This window comes from Alligator mississippiensis, chromosome 5, assembly GCF_030867095.1.
Source record: "Alligator mississippiensis isolate rAllMis1 chromosome 5, rAllMis1, whole genome shotgun sequence".
NCBI classification, from domain to species: Eukaryota; Metazoa; Chordata; order Crocodylia; family Alligatoridae; genus Alligator; species Alligator mississippiensis.
The window spans coordinates 79,763,214-79,781,353 of NC_081828.1; the positions used below are offsets into that span (position 1 = coordinate 79,763,214).

The 18,140-nt window shown below is 40.2% G+C and overlaps 1 protein-coding gene across 2 annotated transcripts in view; it reads right to left on the reverse strand.

Annotated features, from left to right (window-relative positions):
• The window catches only part of SLC9A3 (solute carrier family 9 member A3), a 96,529-nt gene that overhangs the window by 20,582 nt on the left and 57,807 nt on the right, over positions 1-18,140 (reverse strand). For both annotated transcript variants that reach the window (XM_019485508.2, XM_006259235.3), the window contains exons 3-10: positions 14,163-14,323; positions 12,606-12,684; positions 10,720-10,897; positions 8,841-9,061; positions 6,572-6,774; positions 5,688-5,777; positions 2,808-2,878; positions 1,032-1,161 (exon numbers count right to left, since the gene is read on the reverse strand). In XM_019485508.2, coding sequence (XP_019341053.1) covers positions 1,032-1,161; positions 2,808-2,878; positions 5,688-5,777; positions 6,572-6,774; positions 8,841-9,061; positions 10,720-10,897; positions 12,606-12,684; positions 14,163-14,323 — 1,133 coding nt within the window. The remainder of the gene's footprint in view (positions 1-1,031; positions 1,162-2,807; positions 2,879-5,687; positions 5,778-6,571; positions 6,775-8,840; positions 9,062-10,719; positions 10,898-12,605; positions 12,685-14,162; positions 14,324-18,140) is intronic.

The window sequence follows — 18,140 nt, forward strand, 5'->3', positions numbered from 1 at the left end:
AACTTTAAGTAAATAGGCTATTTTGAAACAAGAAAGTGAAATAAATTTGCATTTCTGAAACTAAAATTTGTTTCAAAATGAAAGGTTCTGACATTTAACAAAATATTTTTCATTTTTCCATCTAAAACTATTTGCTGAATTTGGCCCAATTTCACAAAGAATTTAGGTCCATCCATTTTTTTAGTGACTACTATATGTAGAAAAAACTTTTGCCTGGCAATTCATATGTGGGTCTAGCTGACTGGCTGAAGACTGGCTAAGTGCAAGAGTATGGACTAACTAGACTTTCTCATAATCATAGTCACAAGATGCAGAATCACAGCAGGAGGAAGATGAGGCTATAAAGATAGTATCCCAGTCTGTCAGTGCCTAGAGGTTGGTAGAAATGTAAGATATCTGTAAGCTTCTGGTTCTCAGAATGGGAGCCGTGAACTTGGTCATTCCTAAAGCTCTTCTTTGCATTTCACACAAGAAAGGGGTAGTGAGTTAGAAGAGAGGTTGGTCCCTCAAAAGAGTGTCCTTTTACAATGTGGCTCACAAAATGTGAAAGCTGGAGAACCACTGCAAAAAGATTTTGTTCTTAAGTTACTTTGAATTTGCTGGTGCAGGAAAAAAAATTGTGTTTTGGTGTCAGATTTTCAGACGGATTCTGACGCATTTATGCAGGTTAATATCATGTGCACACTTGCATAATCCCAGTGAAATTATGGTACTGCTCAATGCAAGGTAAGACTGGTGAGCAGCTCCTAAGCGACACCTAACAACAGTACCAGGACATGTAGAGGGCACATTGGCACTGAGGAATTAGGGTAACACAGGGAAACCACACGAACAGGACACAATAGGACACAATGCATTTAAAACACCTTTTATGAGTATGTAAAATATAGATGAAAAGAAATTTGCTTTAGATTCTTCTGCCCTAATACACCAAAGGCAATATCGCGCATGTGCGTGCGTGTGTGTATGTGTAAAATCTACAAAAAAGAGAGATGACATTACTAAGTGCAAGAGAAATAGCTTAGAAGTACCTCAGCCACATAACTAATGGCATCCTTCAGGTTGAGTTCATGGAAAACATTAAGAATCCGGTCTCTTGATTTCTGTGCCGATCTTCTCATCAGTACTTTACTGAGAATTTTCCTATCAAAATTGGTCCACCTAATGATTTAAAACAAACTGTTTTAACAATGGCAATCAATCACAATTACAGCATTTTCCCTTTAGCCTGAGCAGCCATTCCTGGACACTAAGCATTTTGTGCACCTTACTAAATATAGCAAAGCATGTTCTTGAAAAAACCTTGTGTAGAAGTTACAGGGGTTTAGGTTGTAGCCGTGTTGGTCTAAGGACAGAGGCAGACAAGGCTCCTTGGGTGAATTTGATATCTTTTATTAGACCAACCCAAACAGTTGGAGAATAGTTATTAAGCAAGCTTTCGGGTTCAAAAACCCTTCGTCAGGCTAAGGAAGTTTCAGCAGTTGGTGTGTGCTCTTCCTGGATGGAATGAAAAGTAAAGAAGCCAGGGGCTGGGGTGGGGAGTCAGTTGCCAGGCAGATTATAATGTATCAAAAATCCAATGTCTATGTTTAGTCCATGATCTCTAGTATCCAGGAGGTTGATGAAATGGAGCTCATAGGCTTGTCTCTGGGATGTGTTGTGTAACTTTCCCTTGAGGATCAGGACTGAGAGATTGGAGAGAGAGTGGCCCTCCTGTGAGAAATCTGCCCCCACCGGTAATTGGGTGTTTCTGTCTTTGATGGATTTCCGGTGTGCGTTCATTCTGGTGCGCAGTTGTTGTTTGGTGGAAAATATGTAGGAGAGACCAAACTGTGTTCCCAATACTGGCACCAGAGAGGCTACAATTGTGTTCCAGTTCAAATGTGCAAAGGTTTTCCTCCTAAATAGATTTGACAGGAATAGATCCCTTGCTCTAAATGATGAGATTTATAAACTTCATTCAAAGCCTTAGTTGTGGCACTGACTGAAAAGGTTCCAGTGGTAGGAACTGAAAATGCACTACTGTCGTGGTCCATAAATTGATGTTTTCAATTTATAATCCTTTAACCAGGGTATTGAGCATGTCCCAGCCCTTCACATGGATAACCTCAAAAACTTAAAAATCACTAGCTCACAGGCAGGATTTCCTTGCAATAGAAAGTACCAAAGAAGAGTCCATAAATTCCTCTTGAAAAGAACCACTGAATCAGAAAGATGTAATAATGTTTAGACTGTGAATTGTCCCTACACTATTTCTCACATAGGTGAATTCACTGGAAATGACTAGTTTCATTTTTTCAAGCTGAGTGAAATACAAAGAAGTAAGCAAACATGGACAATGAGAAGTAAATCATTTAAAAAAAATCCTTCCTGTTGTATATTCTGCATTGTTACGTGCTTCACAAGTAATACCAGGGTTTGCAAGGACAAAACGTTTAGTCCTAATCTGGGCTGGAGGGGGCAGTTCCACCACTACATGGTGTATTGTCCCCATTCTCTTACTAATGGCATGATATATAAACAGCCCTTCCATTTTTTGGCATGCTTGGCAGGCCAGATGAAATCTCTCTGTGGCCTAATTCAAACCAAGGGCAATAGGTTGCTGACACCTGATCCAAGGGCCTATCTGCAGAAATTCACCAGTTGGAGATACCAGTGCCACCCAAGCTGTCTTCAGCATTAATGTATTTCACAAACATCCATTTTCCTTGCCATTTGGTAGAGGCATACTATCACTACTTTAAATAACATTCCCATTTCCTTAACTATTTCAATTCAGGAAAATAAGGGCAGTTAGCATTACTTACTTGTCTCGCAAGTAATTATGTCCTATTTGTCCTGATATGTCTTCAATAGCAGAAAGAATATGATCAAAAGCCTAGGAAAATAAGGATAGTATTAATGTCACATGGAGCGCATGGAGTTTAAAGTAAAGTGCTGCTTTTGTTTTTGACTATCTAAGCAGCTCGCCGATTATTCCTGTTTTATACAAGTTTAAGTAAAAGGAGGAAAACTCTGATTTTAACTTTCATTTTTATTCCTCTTGTATCATATCTCACTTTTGCATCTCTTTCCCCCCCCACACTTTCGAAGCGCATGAGCCATTGTTACTCTCTCTTTTAAACCAGTTGGTAGTTTCACATTCTGTGTCCTTTTAGTTCCTTGTCCATTCTCTTGGAGAACAGACATTTCCCTCAGCAGAGAAGGAATAGCAATCTTTATTATTAGCTCTGCCTAATAATCAATACCTGGGGCCAAGTTTTGTCCTCAGTGGCTATGTCTACATGAGCGGAGGACAGTGCAGTTGTTACTGTGCAGTCATTTAGGACTTGCTAAGTTTATGCAAGTCCTAAATGACTGTGCAGTAACCAGCATTGCTGTAGGGTTGCTGGGCACTAACTGTGATATGACGCTACTGAGCAGTAACTCATTGCTACTGCGCAGTAGTGTCAGAAAAAAAATGTGTGGCAATGGTTACTGTGAATTAACACTGGTTACTGTGTAGTCATTTAATACTTGCTTATGCACTGGATACTTACGCGAGTACTAAATGACTGTGCAGTAACCAATGTTAGTGCGTAGTACTGTTGCCACACAGTTTTTTTCCCCCTGACACTACTGCACAGTAGCAATGAGCTACTGCTCAGTAGCTTGTTACTACTGCACAATAGCGTCATGTCACAGTTAGTGCCCGGCAATGCTACTGCAAGGTAGCAATGAGCTACTGTGCAGTAGCATTGGGGAAAAAAAAAAAAACACATGGCTATGGTACTGCACAGTAACACTGGTTACTGTGCAGTCATTTACTAACAACTGTGTAGTACCCTACTCATGTAGATGCAGCCACTGAGGACAAAACTTGGTCCCAGGTATTGAGTATTAGGCAGAGTTAAAATAAAGATGGCTGTTCCTTCTCTGCTGAGGGAAATGTCTACTCTCCAGAAGAATGGACAAAGAGCTAAAAGGACAGAGTGTGAAACGACTAACTGGTTTAGAAGAGGCAGTAACAATGGTTTATGCACTTATAAAAGAAAAAAAAGTAATAACTGGGCATGTCTAGATGAGACACTACTGTGCAGTAGCTTGTTGCTACCATACAGTAGCATTGCCAGACACTAACCATGACATGCTCTTACTATGCAGTAGTAACAAACTACTGAGCAGTAGCTCATTCTGCAGTAACACCAATTACTTTTCAGTCATTTCATACTTGCTTATCAAAGAACTAAATAACTGTGCAGTAACAACTGCGCAGTCGGCTGCTTGTACAGTTGTAGCCACTGACAAGGGTATAACTCAATTTATTTACGTGGAATTACTCTGACCCCAGATTTAGGTCAATGAGATTGAGAGCAGAATTTGGCGTTTTGTTTGCATAGTTTCTAAAAAACTTTATCCTGAATATCTGACTGTTTTTAGGGGACCTACTAATCAACAGATTTTGAATAAGGCATTGGGTGACTGTTGCACTTGATTAGCCTTATTACTGAATAGAATATATCTACAATGCTAAATGTGACTTCAGCAAATATATAACACAGCCACAGACGTTCAGCGAAAGGTGATACAAGGAAGATACCTATCTAATACTGGCCAGGAGTATGCATCCTTTCAAGGGCAGCACAGGGCTGCACCTCCTACAAGCTCCTGGAGGCAATGAACAGCCCTGAGACACAATGTCTACTGGGACTCCTGTTGTAGTGGTGCAGTGTTACCCTGGACCCAGTGAAGGAATCTGGTTAATGGCATCACTTCACCCCTAGCTTGTTACTTGCACAAAGGCACCTGACAAAAATGTGACTAGATAGCATTTTAATTGATGGAAAAAAGAATAAAATATGAATGTATATTTACAGGTGGTTTGCATGTTTTTGCTTTTTCGTGGGCATTCATGAAGATTTCCTTTCATTTCTCTTCAAAACAAATGCCATCTCAACAGACCAGCAAGAGTAAGCATAAACATCTTAGCTGTTTGGTAATGTTCAAATTGGAGTCCTCCGACTCACTCAGGAGCAGGACTGAACAATTTTGCAAGTTGCAAGTTCATTGCTCAGCCTATTATGTCTTTACATAAATAGCCAATTGTAAAATAATTTTTGTTTTTTTACTTTACCCTGTGAGCCTAAAGTCAAGATGCCATTACTAATTTGTCCAAAGGAAGAATAAATAGTATCTCCACTGTTCCAGAAGTTGGGTAGGTTGTCTTCCACAGTGCTTTCTGTTTCTGATGATCTATCTGTGATGCACAATGCACTTAAAAGACAAAAAGGCCAACCCAACCATCATTTCTCAAACTGGCTGAAATTACAGCCAATTATTTCAACTATTCAGTTATCTGACTGCAGGATGTGCCCATAACCTGCAGGTGACTTAAAAAAAAGAAAGAAATGTTTTAACAACTGAGGAAAAAAACCCTCACATAATCAACAAACTGAGAAAAAAGCCTGTGGTGTATATTGTGCATGTAAATGTACATTTCATATATCTTTCCTTAACCAAACAATTTGATTTGCAAGCACTTTGGGCCCGATTAACTCAGCAATATTTCAATTCAGTAAAAGTTTCCAATCAAAAAAGGAAAGGTTCTTGATAACCTGTTTAGAAATGTTGTTCTATTTTTCCCCACCACTGTTAATTGTTTCTATTACAAACCACAAACCCTGAGGATAGTGCTTTTAAAACCTTACCCTGCCATGGAGCTTCTCATTCAGTTTGGGGTCCCTGTGTTCACTTTTCTTCACTTTCAGCCACTGGACCAAAGGCTTGATGGTCAAACCCTAGACAATGAGACATTACAATAAACATTTCAACAATCACTTTAGAAACCTGATTGACACCTATTCTAAGCTGTAGGAAAATAACAAATTGTCCAGTGTTCAAAAACCAAGACTCTAAGAACACTGTAATTTTTTTTTGAGAGACCTCCTCAGATGGTGTGTAGCATAGCCCCAAGTACAGTCAATGGTGATTTCTTCAGCTGGAAATTGTAATTTTATTTAGAAGCTAAATAACATCATACTCTATCAAAAGTCTGAACTCATATAAGTGACATGAGGGACACTCCAGTATGAGTATGCTTAGCAACATTTTGGGCCTGCTGAGGTCAAAGGCAAAACTCCTATTTACTGTTGGAGGGCTGGGATTTCACTTCCCTTCCCCTCCTCCCTGCTCTGTCTATACAGCACTTCACTGTTTAGAAGCTAAACCTTGTGCTTAAGATGATGTTTGGTAAAGCATTTTAATATTTAAAAATGTAGTAAACAAGAAATGACTGCTCCCCTCTACTTATTCAGTGGACGTGAAAGATGTCATTAACTTGAACTCTATTAATACACTTCATTCAAGGCAGAACATTTTTTAGAACAGAGCAAATTGTGTTTTGTCCCATGTGGAGCCATGTGAAAGCATAAAGTGGGATCCTTGTTACTAAAATTATAAAGCCAATTATGCTTCTGGCTCACTGAAACTATATAAGCCACAGTTGAGAGCTACTTTCAATTTAGTGCTACCACGATGCCTTTTGGGGGTCTCCTCTTTTTCGGAAAGAAACCAGATCAAGTAACTATATTACCTGGAATATAACAGTGAAGAACACAACGATGATAGTTGTGCTGACAAACAGGTTTTTTGCTTTCATTTTGTTCTTATCCAGAAGTGCAACCAGGGCAAAAGCAACAGCTCCACGTAATCCACCATACGACATCACTACCTGATCTATTATTCCAAGCTGGACCATTCTGTAATGGTTTAGAATCCACGTCTGTATAACGACCCCTATAAACAAAAATGTCAAAGTCTCATCCACATGTTGCAAAAAATAGTCTGATCATCTCTTACAAGCAAAATCCCTTTCTACATTTATGATTCTCTTCTTATAATTACCTTGCAGCCCTTGTGACCTTCTCCTTCACTTCTAATCAAAGGAAATAGATGCAGCTTGCCCTGGTAGCCAGAAATCCTACTCTATCTAAGGGCCAGCTATGGGAGTCATATAGGAGTTGTATGAGGGGTGCTAGCCTCTAGCGTGGGCCCACTGGATACATTCTGATTCATTTGAGGTCAATGGCAAAACTCCCATTAGCCAGGATTTCACCAGAACACTCCACTACCATTGGTAGTAGGGGTCCCAGTCCAGGAGACCCTTGGCAACACAATGTGCTGCACAATGCACAAGTGGAGGAAGAAGAGATGAATTTCTAGTATCTTCTGAAGAAGCCATACCACTGATTTCTTTGACCATACACTAGTGGCATTATGCCAACACTCCATCTACACTGTGGGTCTGTGGAGAGGCTCCCTCAGCAGGAGATCAAGAAAGTGGGAAACATCATGTTGCTTCCAGATGAGTAACTGCAGGCACCCCCATAAAGGGATGCTGTGCATGCTATGGGTAGCAATTAGCAAGCGTCCTCCTTTTTGGGTCACCTCTAGCTGGAAGCAGTCTTTTTTGTTCCAACAAACAGCTATGATCACCGTCTGCTAGTAAGACAGATCTTTGTAAATATATTCAGATAACTGCTGTGAATCCTGCAGGAGAACACGAGCCGTAATTAGTTAAGGCAGCAACACCAGGCCTCCAGTAATTTTAGTCAACCTTGTAGTTTAATTGCTTTAATTTCCACTCTTGTTGTTATTGTTGATTTTGGTAATCACATTTATAAAAAAACGGTCAGCACTGAGATGCTCCCTTCTTTTTATACAGCAACTCTAGTGATGGTATTAGTTTTCTCACTTTACCTCAAAATGATAAAAGACCAAAGTTTAAAAAGTCTATTAAAATGGCATAAGTAGACATGGTTAAGTGGAAAACAGCAAAAACCTAGGCAGAATACCCTACAAATGAACAGACATAGGGAGGGTCCCCCCACAAAAAAGAATGAGTGCCTGTGCCACTGTAGACATCCAGTGTGCAACTGGGATTATATCACTGTATTGTCACTATAAAGATGAATTAGTTTCAAATAATAGTTATTTGGAATTTTTATTTAAGTGTATTCCTATAGTGTAGCTATTAGTAAGTCTATGTTGTTTAATTACTGTTTTGTTAAGTGTTGTGATATTGCAAAAAAGACAGCTGTGTAATATGATCAGGTAACTCTTGGGTAAAAAATGCATGTGTCTTTGTTGTACACATGCAGAAACTGTAAAGAAATTACACCAAGCTTATTTTGTGCAGGTCAGTGGTTCTTGATCTTTTTAGAATCAAAGTACTCTTCCACAATGTTTCAAATTTGGCGCTGCCCCAGTTGAGAACCACCATTGTGCTGCCTCATTGGTTCTCAATTGGGGTGCCTCTGGTGTCAACTAAAGACATTCACTCTTTGTTTTCACCAATCATTGGAAATTATCTCCATGTTATGACAGTGAATCTGAGCTGAAATTGTATATAGCTCTTATGTCACCATGCTCTAAATACGAAGTGTACCTAAAAAAATAAATTAGCTTAATCCAAGCTCTTAATTATTGAGCCGAAAGAGATGGCTGAGTAAAGACATGATTAATATAATGTGCAAGGTTTTTTTTTAGGTTGCAAATTCTAACAAAAATCCCCATTTATCTAACACATCCATGCTGTACATTACAGCAGGAAAATTCAGGGAACTAGTCCTTGGACTAATTAGGTGTGCCACCACACATATCCTATTAAAAACTATCATCATTTCAGTGACTGATGAGGCCTAATCTATTTTTTTTCTAAGGAACAGTCATAACTTTAACCCAAAATAATGAAAGTTACATATGTACAAGCCTCCAAGATCCTCTATGGCATGAAAGTATGTTGTTGCAACAAGACTCCAAATTTTAATATATGGCTACAGCAGGAAAATTGTTTACCTTACCAATGACTCTGAATATTGAGATGAAGACCAATGTTAAGAGTATAAAAGCTGTGTTCCAGGTCCAGATATCAGGATTTACAGCTGAAATTCCCAGGAACATGAAGATAATAGTCTCAGCTCCACTAGCCATCATTTTCATGGTATATCTCACAGTAGTAGAAGACTGCTCAGAAATATTAGCTTTGACATATTTTTGACAGCAGATGCCACAGAAAGTTATCCTGAAAAGAAACCCATTATTTGTTGAGTTATCCTGAAAAGAAATCCATCATCTGTTGAATAACACTTGTTGTAACGTATTTCCCTTTGCCATCCAAGCTGTCAAATTATGACAAAAAATTAAACTGTAAGTTTAAGAATTCTCAGAAACTAAGGCAAAGAGGAATACAAAACTCTAAAATTCTGGGTTCAGAGGTGATACCTTCTATTAGGTCAACTAAAAATAGCAAAAAAAAAAAATCTTTCTTTGCAAGATTTTGGGCGCACACACCCTTCTTTCGGCTGAAGAAAGGCGTGAGTGCCCGAAAGCTTACAAAGAATGTTTTTGCTATTTTTCAGTTGGTTTAATAAAAGGTATCACCTCTGAACCAAGAATATTAGTTTTGTACTCCTCTTTGTCTCAGACCGACACGGCTACAAATCAGACTCCTAAACTTAAGGCAGACACTCCAGTGAACACTGTCAAGTTAGGTTTAGGCAGAATGTGTACCACAAACAATCACCACCTAAAAATCTGTAGATAACAACATTTAATTAGCCCATAAAAGCACTCCTGCTTCTTCTGCCATTTGGGTTTCCATACTATTTCACAGCCAATACTTTAAAGCATGTGTTTACTTAGATATAAATCTAAGCTAATAATTTTTTTGCAGTGGGTTCTCCCAATCTTGAAGATACTTGCTGCAGAACTGCTTTTGATGATGAAAGCATGTAAAACACTAGAGGCTAATAACATCTGAAAGTGGGTAAGCAAAACTGAGATTAAAGGCATGTTCCAACTCAACGTACATCAGTGGGTAAAGATTGTACTGGGACTCCACACAGAACAGGAAAGCTTACCCTGTTTATCCTGTTAGCAAGTTTTGGTTGATTGACTTGGCCACATGGCAAAAGTTTAAAAGAATAATATACAATTTGGATATTCAAAAATTTTAGAGGACAGGCCAGAACAACAGAAAGTGACATTCCCTTGAATCTGGCTGTTTAGTCATCACAAATTGACTGGAAAAAGGGCAGCTGGAATGAGTACTAATACCATTAGAGCAGTGGTTCTCAACCTTTTTTGTACCAGTACCCTTTTGTAAACATTGATGGTCAGTTCTGACCCAATAAACAGTTTAAATAGAAAACAGCCTCCTGGCCCTGATGGTGTCCCTCACTCCTGACCCACTGCCCCCTGCCTTCCCCCGCCACCACTGTGTGGGGCAAGCGGAGCCCTTGGCAACCCCTTGCAGTTTGAACTCTGCCAGCCTGCAAGGCATAGTTTTCCATGTTGTTCTCCTTTAAAGGAGAATCCATTTTTAAAGGTTGCTGACACTCTTTTATATATTCTTGTGACCTACTTTTGGGTTGCAACCCATGGGTTGAGAAACACTGCATTAGAAGACCAAGAAATAAGTTTCTATTCTACCAAAGCAGCCTTCATACTAAAGAGTAGACACTGGAAACGTCAAACTCCTTTTCAGGACTGACTAGAAGAGGTGTTTGGGATTCACAATCCATTAGTGGCTTATAACTGTAACTGAAGAATAAACTTTGTTAGTCTGGCATTCTGTAGTCTTCTTGTCTGGTTTAACTCTTCCCTGTCATTTATGTTAAAAAACTATGCTCCCTCTCCAGTGCTGCCAAGGGGAAAAAACTGATAAAATGAAGGACTTACGCAAGGATGGCAGAAAGAGAAAGCATCTCTGCTGTGAGGTAAGACAGATATGAGATGATAAACACAAATCCGGGTTCAATAATTCTAACGTGTTTGGTAAAACGAGTGACCAGGGACAGCAGGAATGCAAAAGCAACGCCAACGAGTGTCCCACCCAGGCTTACCACAAAGAAAGACACTGAAACAAGAACAAATACAAATTAACAAAGATAGTATTGCAGGATTAATTGGCTTAATTGTTACTAATTTTCCTATCAAATGGCTAATGAGATAAAGAAAAATTTGGAAGATAGCCTAAGAATCCCAACTTCCAAAAATATAATCCAAAGAATGCCACAAATTTACCATTTTTTAGTACATTAACATTTGCAAAATTCCAAGGAAAACACTAGTTAATTCTTGTGAAATTACCCCAAATCCTTAAGTATTCCCCAAGCAAGTTTTCTTCATTGTTCCATAAATGCAAATGCTTCCCAAACCACAGAAAAATAATATACACAGATCACCATTAACGAAGTAGTTCCTGAAACAGTACAGCATTCTCTTAAGCTTGTAATGGGGAAGATCAGTATCGACACTGCTTAATAACCCTTAACAAATGCTGGGTATCTGATGGTAATCACATATAAGCTAGCCCTTGTACTACAGTTCTATGGCAAAAGAAACACTACTTCTGCAGGAAGACAGCAGGTTACAGCTATTGTGCTGAAATGATTCTGAAACAGTAGACCTCGTGTGGCAGGATTATGATCACATATATAACTGTCAAGTCATCTGGTCTTAACCTCCTAAATCAGTTACTGCTTTGGGCTAGGTGCAGACATTCAAAAAGCCTGAGCCTGAATTGATTCAATCTTTGCAGTTTAGTCTAACCTGGTTAGGCTGAATCAGTTTGTAGCTGTGCAGACATCCCATAAATGCAGGTACATGCCTGTAGTGACTCAGGTGAGAAGCCAGGGGGCACCAGAGCAGCCTTCGCTTTCCTTCCACAGTGTTAAGCTGAAGGGGGTGTGGAGAGGCCCCAGCAGGATGCTCTGATTAGGGAGGTGTTCCCCCACTTCTGACCAGCCCAGCAGGGAATTGATAGCACAGAGTTTATCACCCCTAACACAGTGTTTATCACCCCATTAAGAATACAACAATGGGACATTACCAGCTACCTGTTGATTCTGCCACAGCATGTAGCCAGCACATGGTCTGCTAGCTAATGCTGAGAGGTGTCTGTGTAAGGCAGAGGGGATGGGGGAATCCCTGCTTAGAAGGAAGTAGGGAGGGGAGGGGAGTGGGGGGGAGCAGGGGAAAGCCAGGTAGATGCCTGCAGTCTCAGCCAAGCTCCAGCCAGGGAGGGGGGCGGGGCAGCTCTGCTGTGGAACAGAGAGCTCCACCCATCCCAGAGAGAATGCTGGGATGTTGGGGGTATCTGGTTTATCTTAAACCAGCAAGGGGTCTGGGACAGACTTTGCATAAACCAGTTTGACCCAAATCAATTAAGTCTGATACTACATTCAACCAGGTTTATCTCAAATGGTTTTCAGCCATTTTCAAACTGGTTTATGTGCACTGAACATCTGTCTGTTACAGATTTAAACCAGTTTCTGACTACTTAAACTGGTTTATTTGTAATGTCTGTCCCTAGCCCTGGAGCTCAGAAGCCAGGTCCAATACCCAACAGCATCTATAGAGATTAAAATTCCTCTCTCAGAATTCTCAAATGTCCAGGACATGCAAATATGGGTTTATTCTGTGTGCCACCAAAATCTGAGGGTATAGATGGAAGGGGAAAAGTAACAGCAAAAGACCATCATGTGATACAGTTGTAAGTATTTAATCTTTTAAAGTCTACACATGTTTTATCAGTGGTGTAACACAGAGTTAACTTTACTCACCTATGCCTTTTACACAGTCCACCCCAGTTACATTTTCTGCTCCTATTGCAACAAAAGACTCAAAGACATTGTAGAGAACCTAAAAGGAAAAAAGTGACTTCACTTAGTATATATTTTTTAATTAAAACCAGTTAAAATTATCCCAAATATGGGCCTGGCATTAGATAACTTGATTTTTTGTTAAACTGTAACAGTTGGAAAAAAAAAATCACATAGTGAATTAATAACAGGTCAAAACATGGCAAATATGAAATCTAGAAAATATGATAGTTATGCCTCTGGCTAGTGGTTAAGTCTGCGTATCTAAGGGTTTTCTAGACTGTCAATCACCGTGGCATCGCCCGATATCTTATCTCCTGCTTGTCAGACAATTTCTAAAAAGAGGCATAGATAGTGAAGGAGGATCTAGAAAAAGTAGAACAAAACATTCTGCTGCTTCCTGGATTATAATTCTCATTCAAAAATATCCTTTTAAAACCAACATAGTGACTTCAGTGAGGGCTTTTAACAGGTTCACATTTACAGAAACTTTCAACATTTTTTGCTGACAGATTTTTTGCACAAAAAATTCTTAATCAAAATAATAGGAAGGGTTTACACTTTCCAAACTTTTTTTTTGGATGAAAAACCAGAAATAACAAGTTCTTGGTAAAAATATCTTGGCTTTTAGGCAGCTTTAACAGGATTTGCAAACTTTTAGAAATTGGGTTTATCATTGAAAAATAAATTATGAAAAATGTCTTTAAAAATTCATATCAGAATTTACCATCATACTTCCCCTTCAGACCCATGACCATACTCACTCTGGCACTTTTCAAATAGCTCACCTATACACCTAAATTGTCAGGCACCCCACTGGCATAAACTTTACCAAGTAAAGAAAAAGCAGGCATTGATATTAAATGTCTCTGGACAGAAGCAAGAATGTACAGAGCATTTCCCAGTATCAAACATCATGGAGGTAGCACATCTGTTCAATACGGTCCCGATTCAGGAAAACATTCCTGTTTGGGAGAGCATTTAGACATATATTCAACTCACAATAGACATGATGACTAGAAAAGTATTTGTATCAGAAGCATTATTTTAAATATTCATCCAATCAGAGAACAAAAATGCACCAAATAACTTATATTCAACTATTTTATGTTCACAGTACATTTTTGCAAATAAGGCACAGACCCAGGACACTCTAGTAAAACTTCTGGGCAGTACCTGACTCAGAAAACATGAAAAGATACACTGACCGCATTTACATGAGATGTTGACTGGGCAGTTGTTACTGTGCAGTCATTTAGTATTTGCATACACACATACTAAATGACTACACAGTAACCAGAGTTACTGCACAGTAGCATCCCCGAATGGCTTCTTGGTGATGCTGACTGAGCAGTAGCTTGTTACTACTGCGCAGCAGTAACAAGCTACTGTGCAGCAGTAATGAGCTACTGCTCAGTCAGCGTCGCATATAGAAAAGACCACTATATACTATTTTATGTCATAAGGAATGTATTATTTCAGTAAAAACCTTTAGGAATTGTGCACAAATCCTCTTACCACAGTCACAGCATCATTTAGCAGTGATTCTCCAAAAACAATGATGAACAGAACTTCATTGACGTGGACTTCCTCAAACACAGCCAAAACCGCAACTGGATCCACTGCTGCAATCAGACTGCCAAACAGGAGAAAGTCCAGTAGCCCAATGTTAAGGTCGCCTACAAAAACAAAGAAACCTATTTACAAGGGGAGTCTACACATGCATTTACTCTGGCCTAGATTTACTCTGGTGTAAACTAATTCGGAGTAAATGTTCTTGGGCAGGCATCTACAAATGTGAGGATTAGGGAGCATATTTGCACCAAGTTTCCTATAGCCCTGCAATAGGCCCCAGCTGACACTGGGGGGAGCTCCAGGCTCCCCGGGGTGCTAGTCCAGGGGCTGGCAGAGAGCACTGTGTCAGGAGACAACTGTCACACAGCCAGGGCGGGGTGGGAGGGGGGCTGCCTGCTGCTGGGGCAGGGACAATGACCCCTTGCCCCAGCAGCAGGGATCTCCTGGCCCTGGTTCCCTGAGCAGGGGCAGGGGACTTGGAAAGAGCTGCAGGGGAGGGGCAGGTCCCAGCCCCCTGCCCCGATTTGCCAGTAGGGCAGCTAGCAGCCAGCTCTACCAGACAGTAGTCCCTAGTGCTATCAGGAAACCCCCCCCCCCCCCCCCATAATTTTAGCTTCAGATTTTACTAGGTTAGAATCAATATTTCACTTTTTAGAATAGGCAAAAGATAACACGGTATTCAGACTGTAGTGGAAATTAACACTGAAATAATTTGATCATCAAATCAATGCCTCAGTATAGCATTTCTTTAGACAAAATGTAGGCTGAAGCAAAGAAGTGAATTCTATCTAATTTGCTATGCAGCAAGTGGATCTCTGGGAAAAAAATAAACATTAGACTTTGGAAATTTTGACTATTATATGGAGATTTCTGATAATACTTTACTGCAGTAATCAATGCAATAAGGGGCCACTGATGAGATATTATAAAAATAGATTTAGTAGTACACATAGAAAGGCTTGTGAGTTTTTAAGTTTTCACAAACCGCAAAATTCTGACATCAGAATTACCAATCTCCAGTGTCAAAAATCATGATATTGGCTTAAAAATTATTAGGCCATAATGAAAGTTTCTTATCTCAGAGTTGATCTGACAAGATATACACTTCAACTGAACTGCTTGTTTTTAAACCCTACATAATACCTCAGACACTTGGTAGAAGGATAAATTTGTCCCAGTCATGGGATAATCTCGCTTTTCCATAACGTTTCCAGGAAATGGAATCACAATTGGGTATTGCAGAAATTCTTGATTGGTGGGGGTTTTTTTGTTTGTTTTTTTTTACAGCAGTCCATGGAGTCAGCTCCTTGCCCCTGCCAGACTCTTATCTCCCAGCATGAGTCCCACGGTCTCCCTGCCTGAGCCCCACAACTGCAGAGCTCAGGCTGGACGATAAGGGTCTCCCAGCCCAAGCCCTGTGACCATGGAGCTCAGGCTGGGAGATAAGGATCTCCTAGCACCAGCCCTGTAGGTGCGGAGCCGGCACTGGGAAGTAAGGGTCTCCCAGCCCCCCATTCCCCAACTGTAATGGCAAAATGGAGGCTGGGAGATAAGGATCTCCCAGCCCCCACTCCCTGTTCCTGATCTCGAAGTTGGGGGCTTGGAGCTCCCTGCTGCTTGGGCAGGGGGACATAGTCACCACCTGGGCTCCTGTGGCAGAGCCCACCCCAGCAGCAGGCAGCTCCTGGGGGCAGGGAGCAATCTCCCATCCCTTGATGGATGGGCTGATCAGGAGCAGATTTTGGTCCTAGTTAGATGTTTACATGAGCACTACGGTGCCATTAGTAATCTCATGTAAATTTGCAATTTCCATTTGCAGGTAGCAAAGTTACTCGGGATTAGGGAGATTTACTGTGAAGTAAGCATGTGCATGTGTAGACGCACATGCTTATTTCTCACTAAACTATGCTAATGTGAAGCTAAGGGTCTTCTGTAGACATGCCCACAGATATGTGAAAAAGGCAAAAGCAATTTCCTCATAGTTCTGAGATAAGGCCCATATTATTACCTTCTTCACACTCAAGCCCAAATTTGTCTCTTAATAACATGGAATCAGCCCCCACTGAAATCAGTAAGAGCTGCACCTATAGAAAGCAGAAACTTTGTCCTTTATCCACTTTTTTTAATTGGGGAAAACTTCTACTGAAACTGAGCAAACTGAAAAGAGTAAGCCACCCACAATAAAACTCTTGTAGGGATCAAATTAACTCAGCAATTAATTTCAATTCTTTGAGTGCTGTTCTCAGCTGTTAACTTTCCTTAGTTCTATAAAAGCAAGACAGAGGAACAGCAAGACACAAACATGCTTCCCCTTTAGAAGGAAGAAAGATGTGAGAAGTCACAAAGACGCATGCTGTAGCGCCTCCCAGCGCTTAGCCTGGACCACTGCAGCCATGTGACTGCACTTCTAGAATCAAAATTGAATTGTCTGCTCACTTGTTTATTGGTTCAACTTATGCAGCTTAGGCTAACCTGCAAAGATTGAAATGATTCAGCCTTGGACTTCTTGACTGTTTGTATTTAGCCCTTGGATTTGGAAGGCAAATGAAAGCAGAACTAAGTTAAGAATCCTTTTGTTCCAAAATGCTTGAAGCTGTATGGTCAGACAGAGAACTCAAAAACTGGAAACTGGGGACAGGACCCCACAGATACTACATACTTCTATTAGGCAGGAGTAAGCACCACCTCTTCAACCTGCCAGAAGGACTCAGGGAAAGGCCTTGAAAACAGGTACTCCTGGTTTTTAAGACCACATAGCTTTTATAAATCATTCATTTTCATTCCTACTCGTGCGAGTATATGTTAGGGACACAGCTAGTTAATTTTTGAGGAACGAGAGACTTTGGTTAGTGGAATCAGATGAAGACCTGGCAAATTTCTGAGGTTATTCCTGTACCTGACTGAGAAAGTTTCCATAGAATTCTTCCCCTCCCTTTTTTAGCTCAGTGACAATAACTATTGATATCAAGGCACCTTTGGGTATGCACATCTAAAATAAATTGACTCTCTGTGATCTCTTATCTTTTTTATATGTTACCAATTGTGATCACTGCTACATTCTTTAAGAAGTTGCGACAGCTAGTTAGCAAATATTTATGAAAAGGTCAAGACACCTCTTTAACTACTATAGAACAGTGTCAAGGGAGGTGGGATTGCTAAACCTGAAATTATCCAACCTCCCATCTAGGCCCAATGATCCAATATGCATAAGCCAAGATGCTAGTGTTAACCTTGTCTCTATTGGTAAGCTTCAGAACAAGTGTCCACTGCCAGTCCAGCTCCACTGGGAATAGAAGCAGGGGGGAGTCCTACTTCTAAGAGTCAGGTAGAAGCAGGCAGTGTGATTTTAGTTTGGATTGTTTGCCCCACTTATGGGTACATTGAGCACAGGCAAATATTTAAGTTGTAGTTCTTCCTAATGAACTTTAAAGGTAGTATTTCCTTCTTATTTTCCCTTTTTCTTGACTTATCTTCTTTAGTTTTAAATGCCTTATAAGGATGAACCTTAAGCATGAGCCTTGAGCATAATATTTAACAAGGATTTTCTCTCATATGTATTGGAATCTATGGCTGCTTATAGATGTGAACCCCCTTCCCTGGCACTTTACTTTCAGCTTGGTGTGCCCTCATGCCGAGCTCAGCGCATGTCCAGAACAGGCATTATGTTAGTTTGACCCAGCTTGCCCAACATCTGTATAGCTCGTGTGTTTCAGCAGGGCTTTTGGCACTTATCTAATAACTGACTGAATCAGCTTTAGATAAAAGCGCCAAATAGCCCTGCTGAAGCGCCCGATCTATACAGACGCTGAGGAGCTGGGTCAAACTAATGTACTTCCTTTTCCGGTAAAGTGCTGTTTTGTTTTTTCATGTCTCTCAGCATTGACTATTATCTAATTTAGCTGACCTGTTCTTAAAATTTGG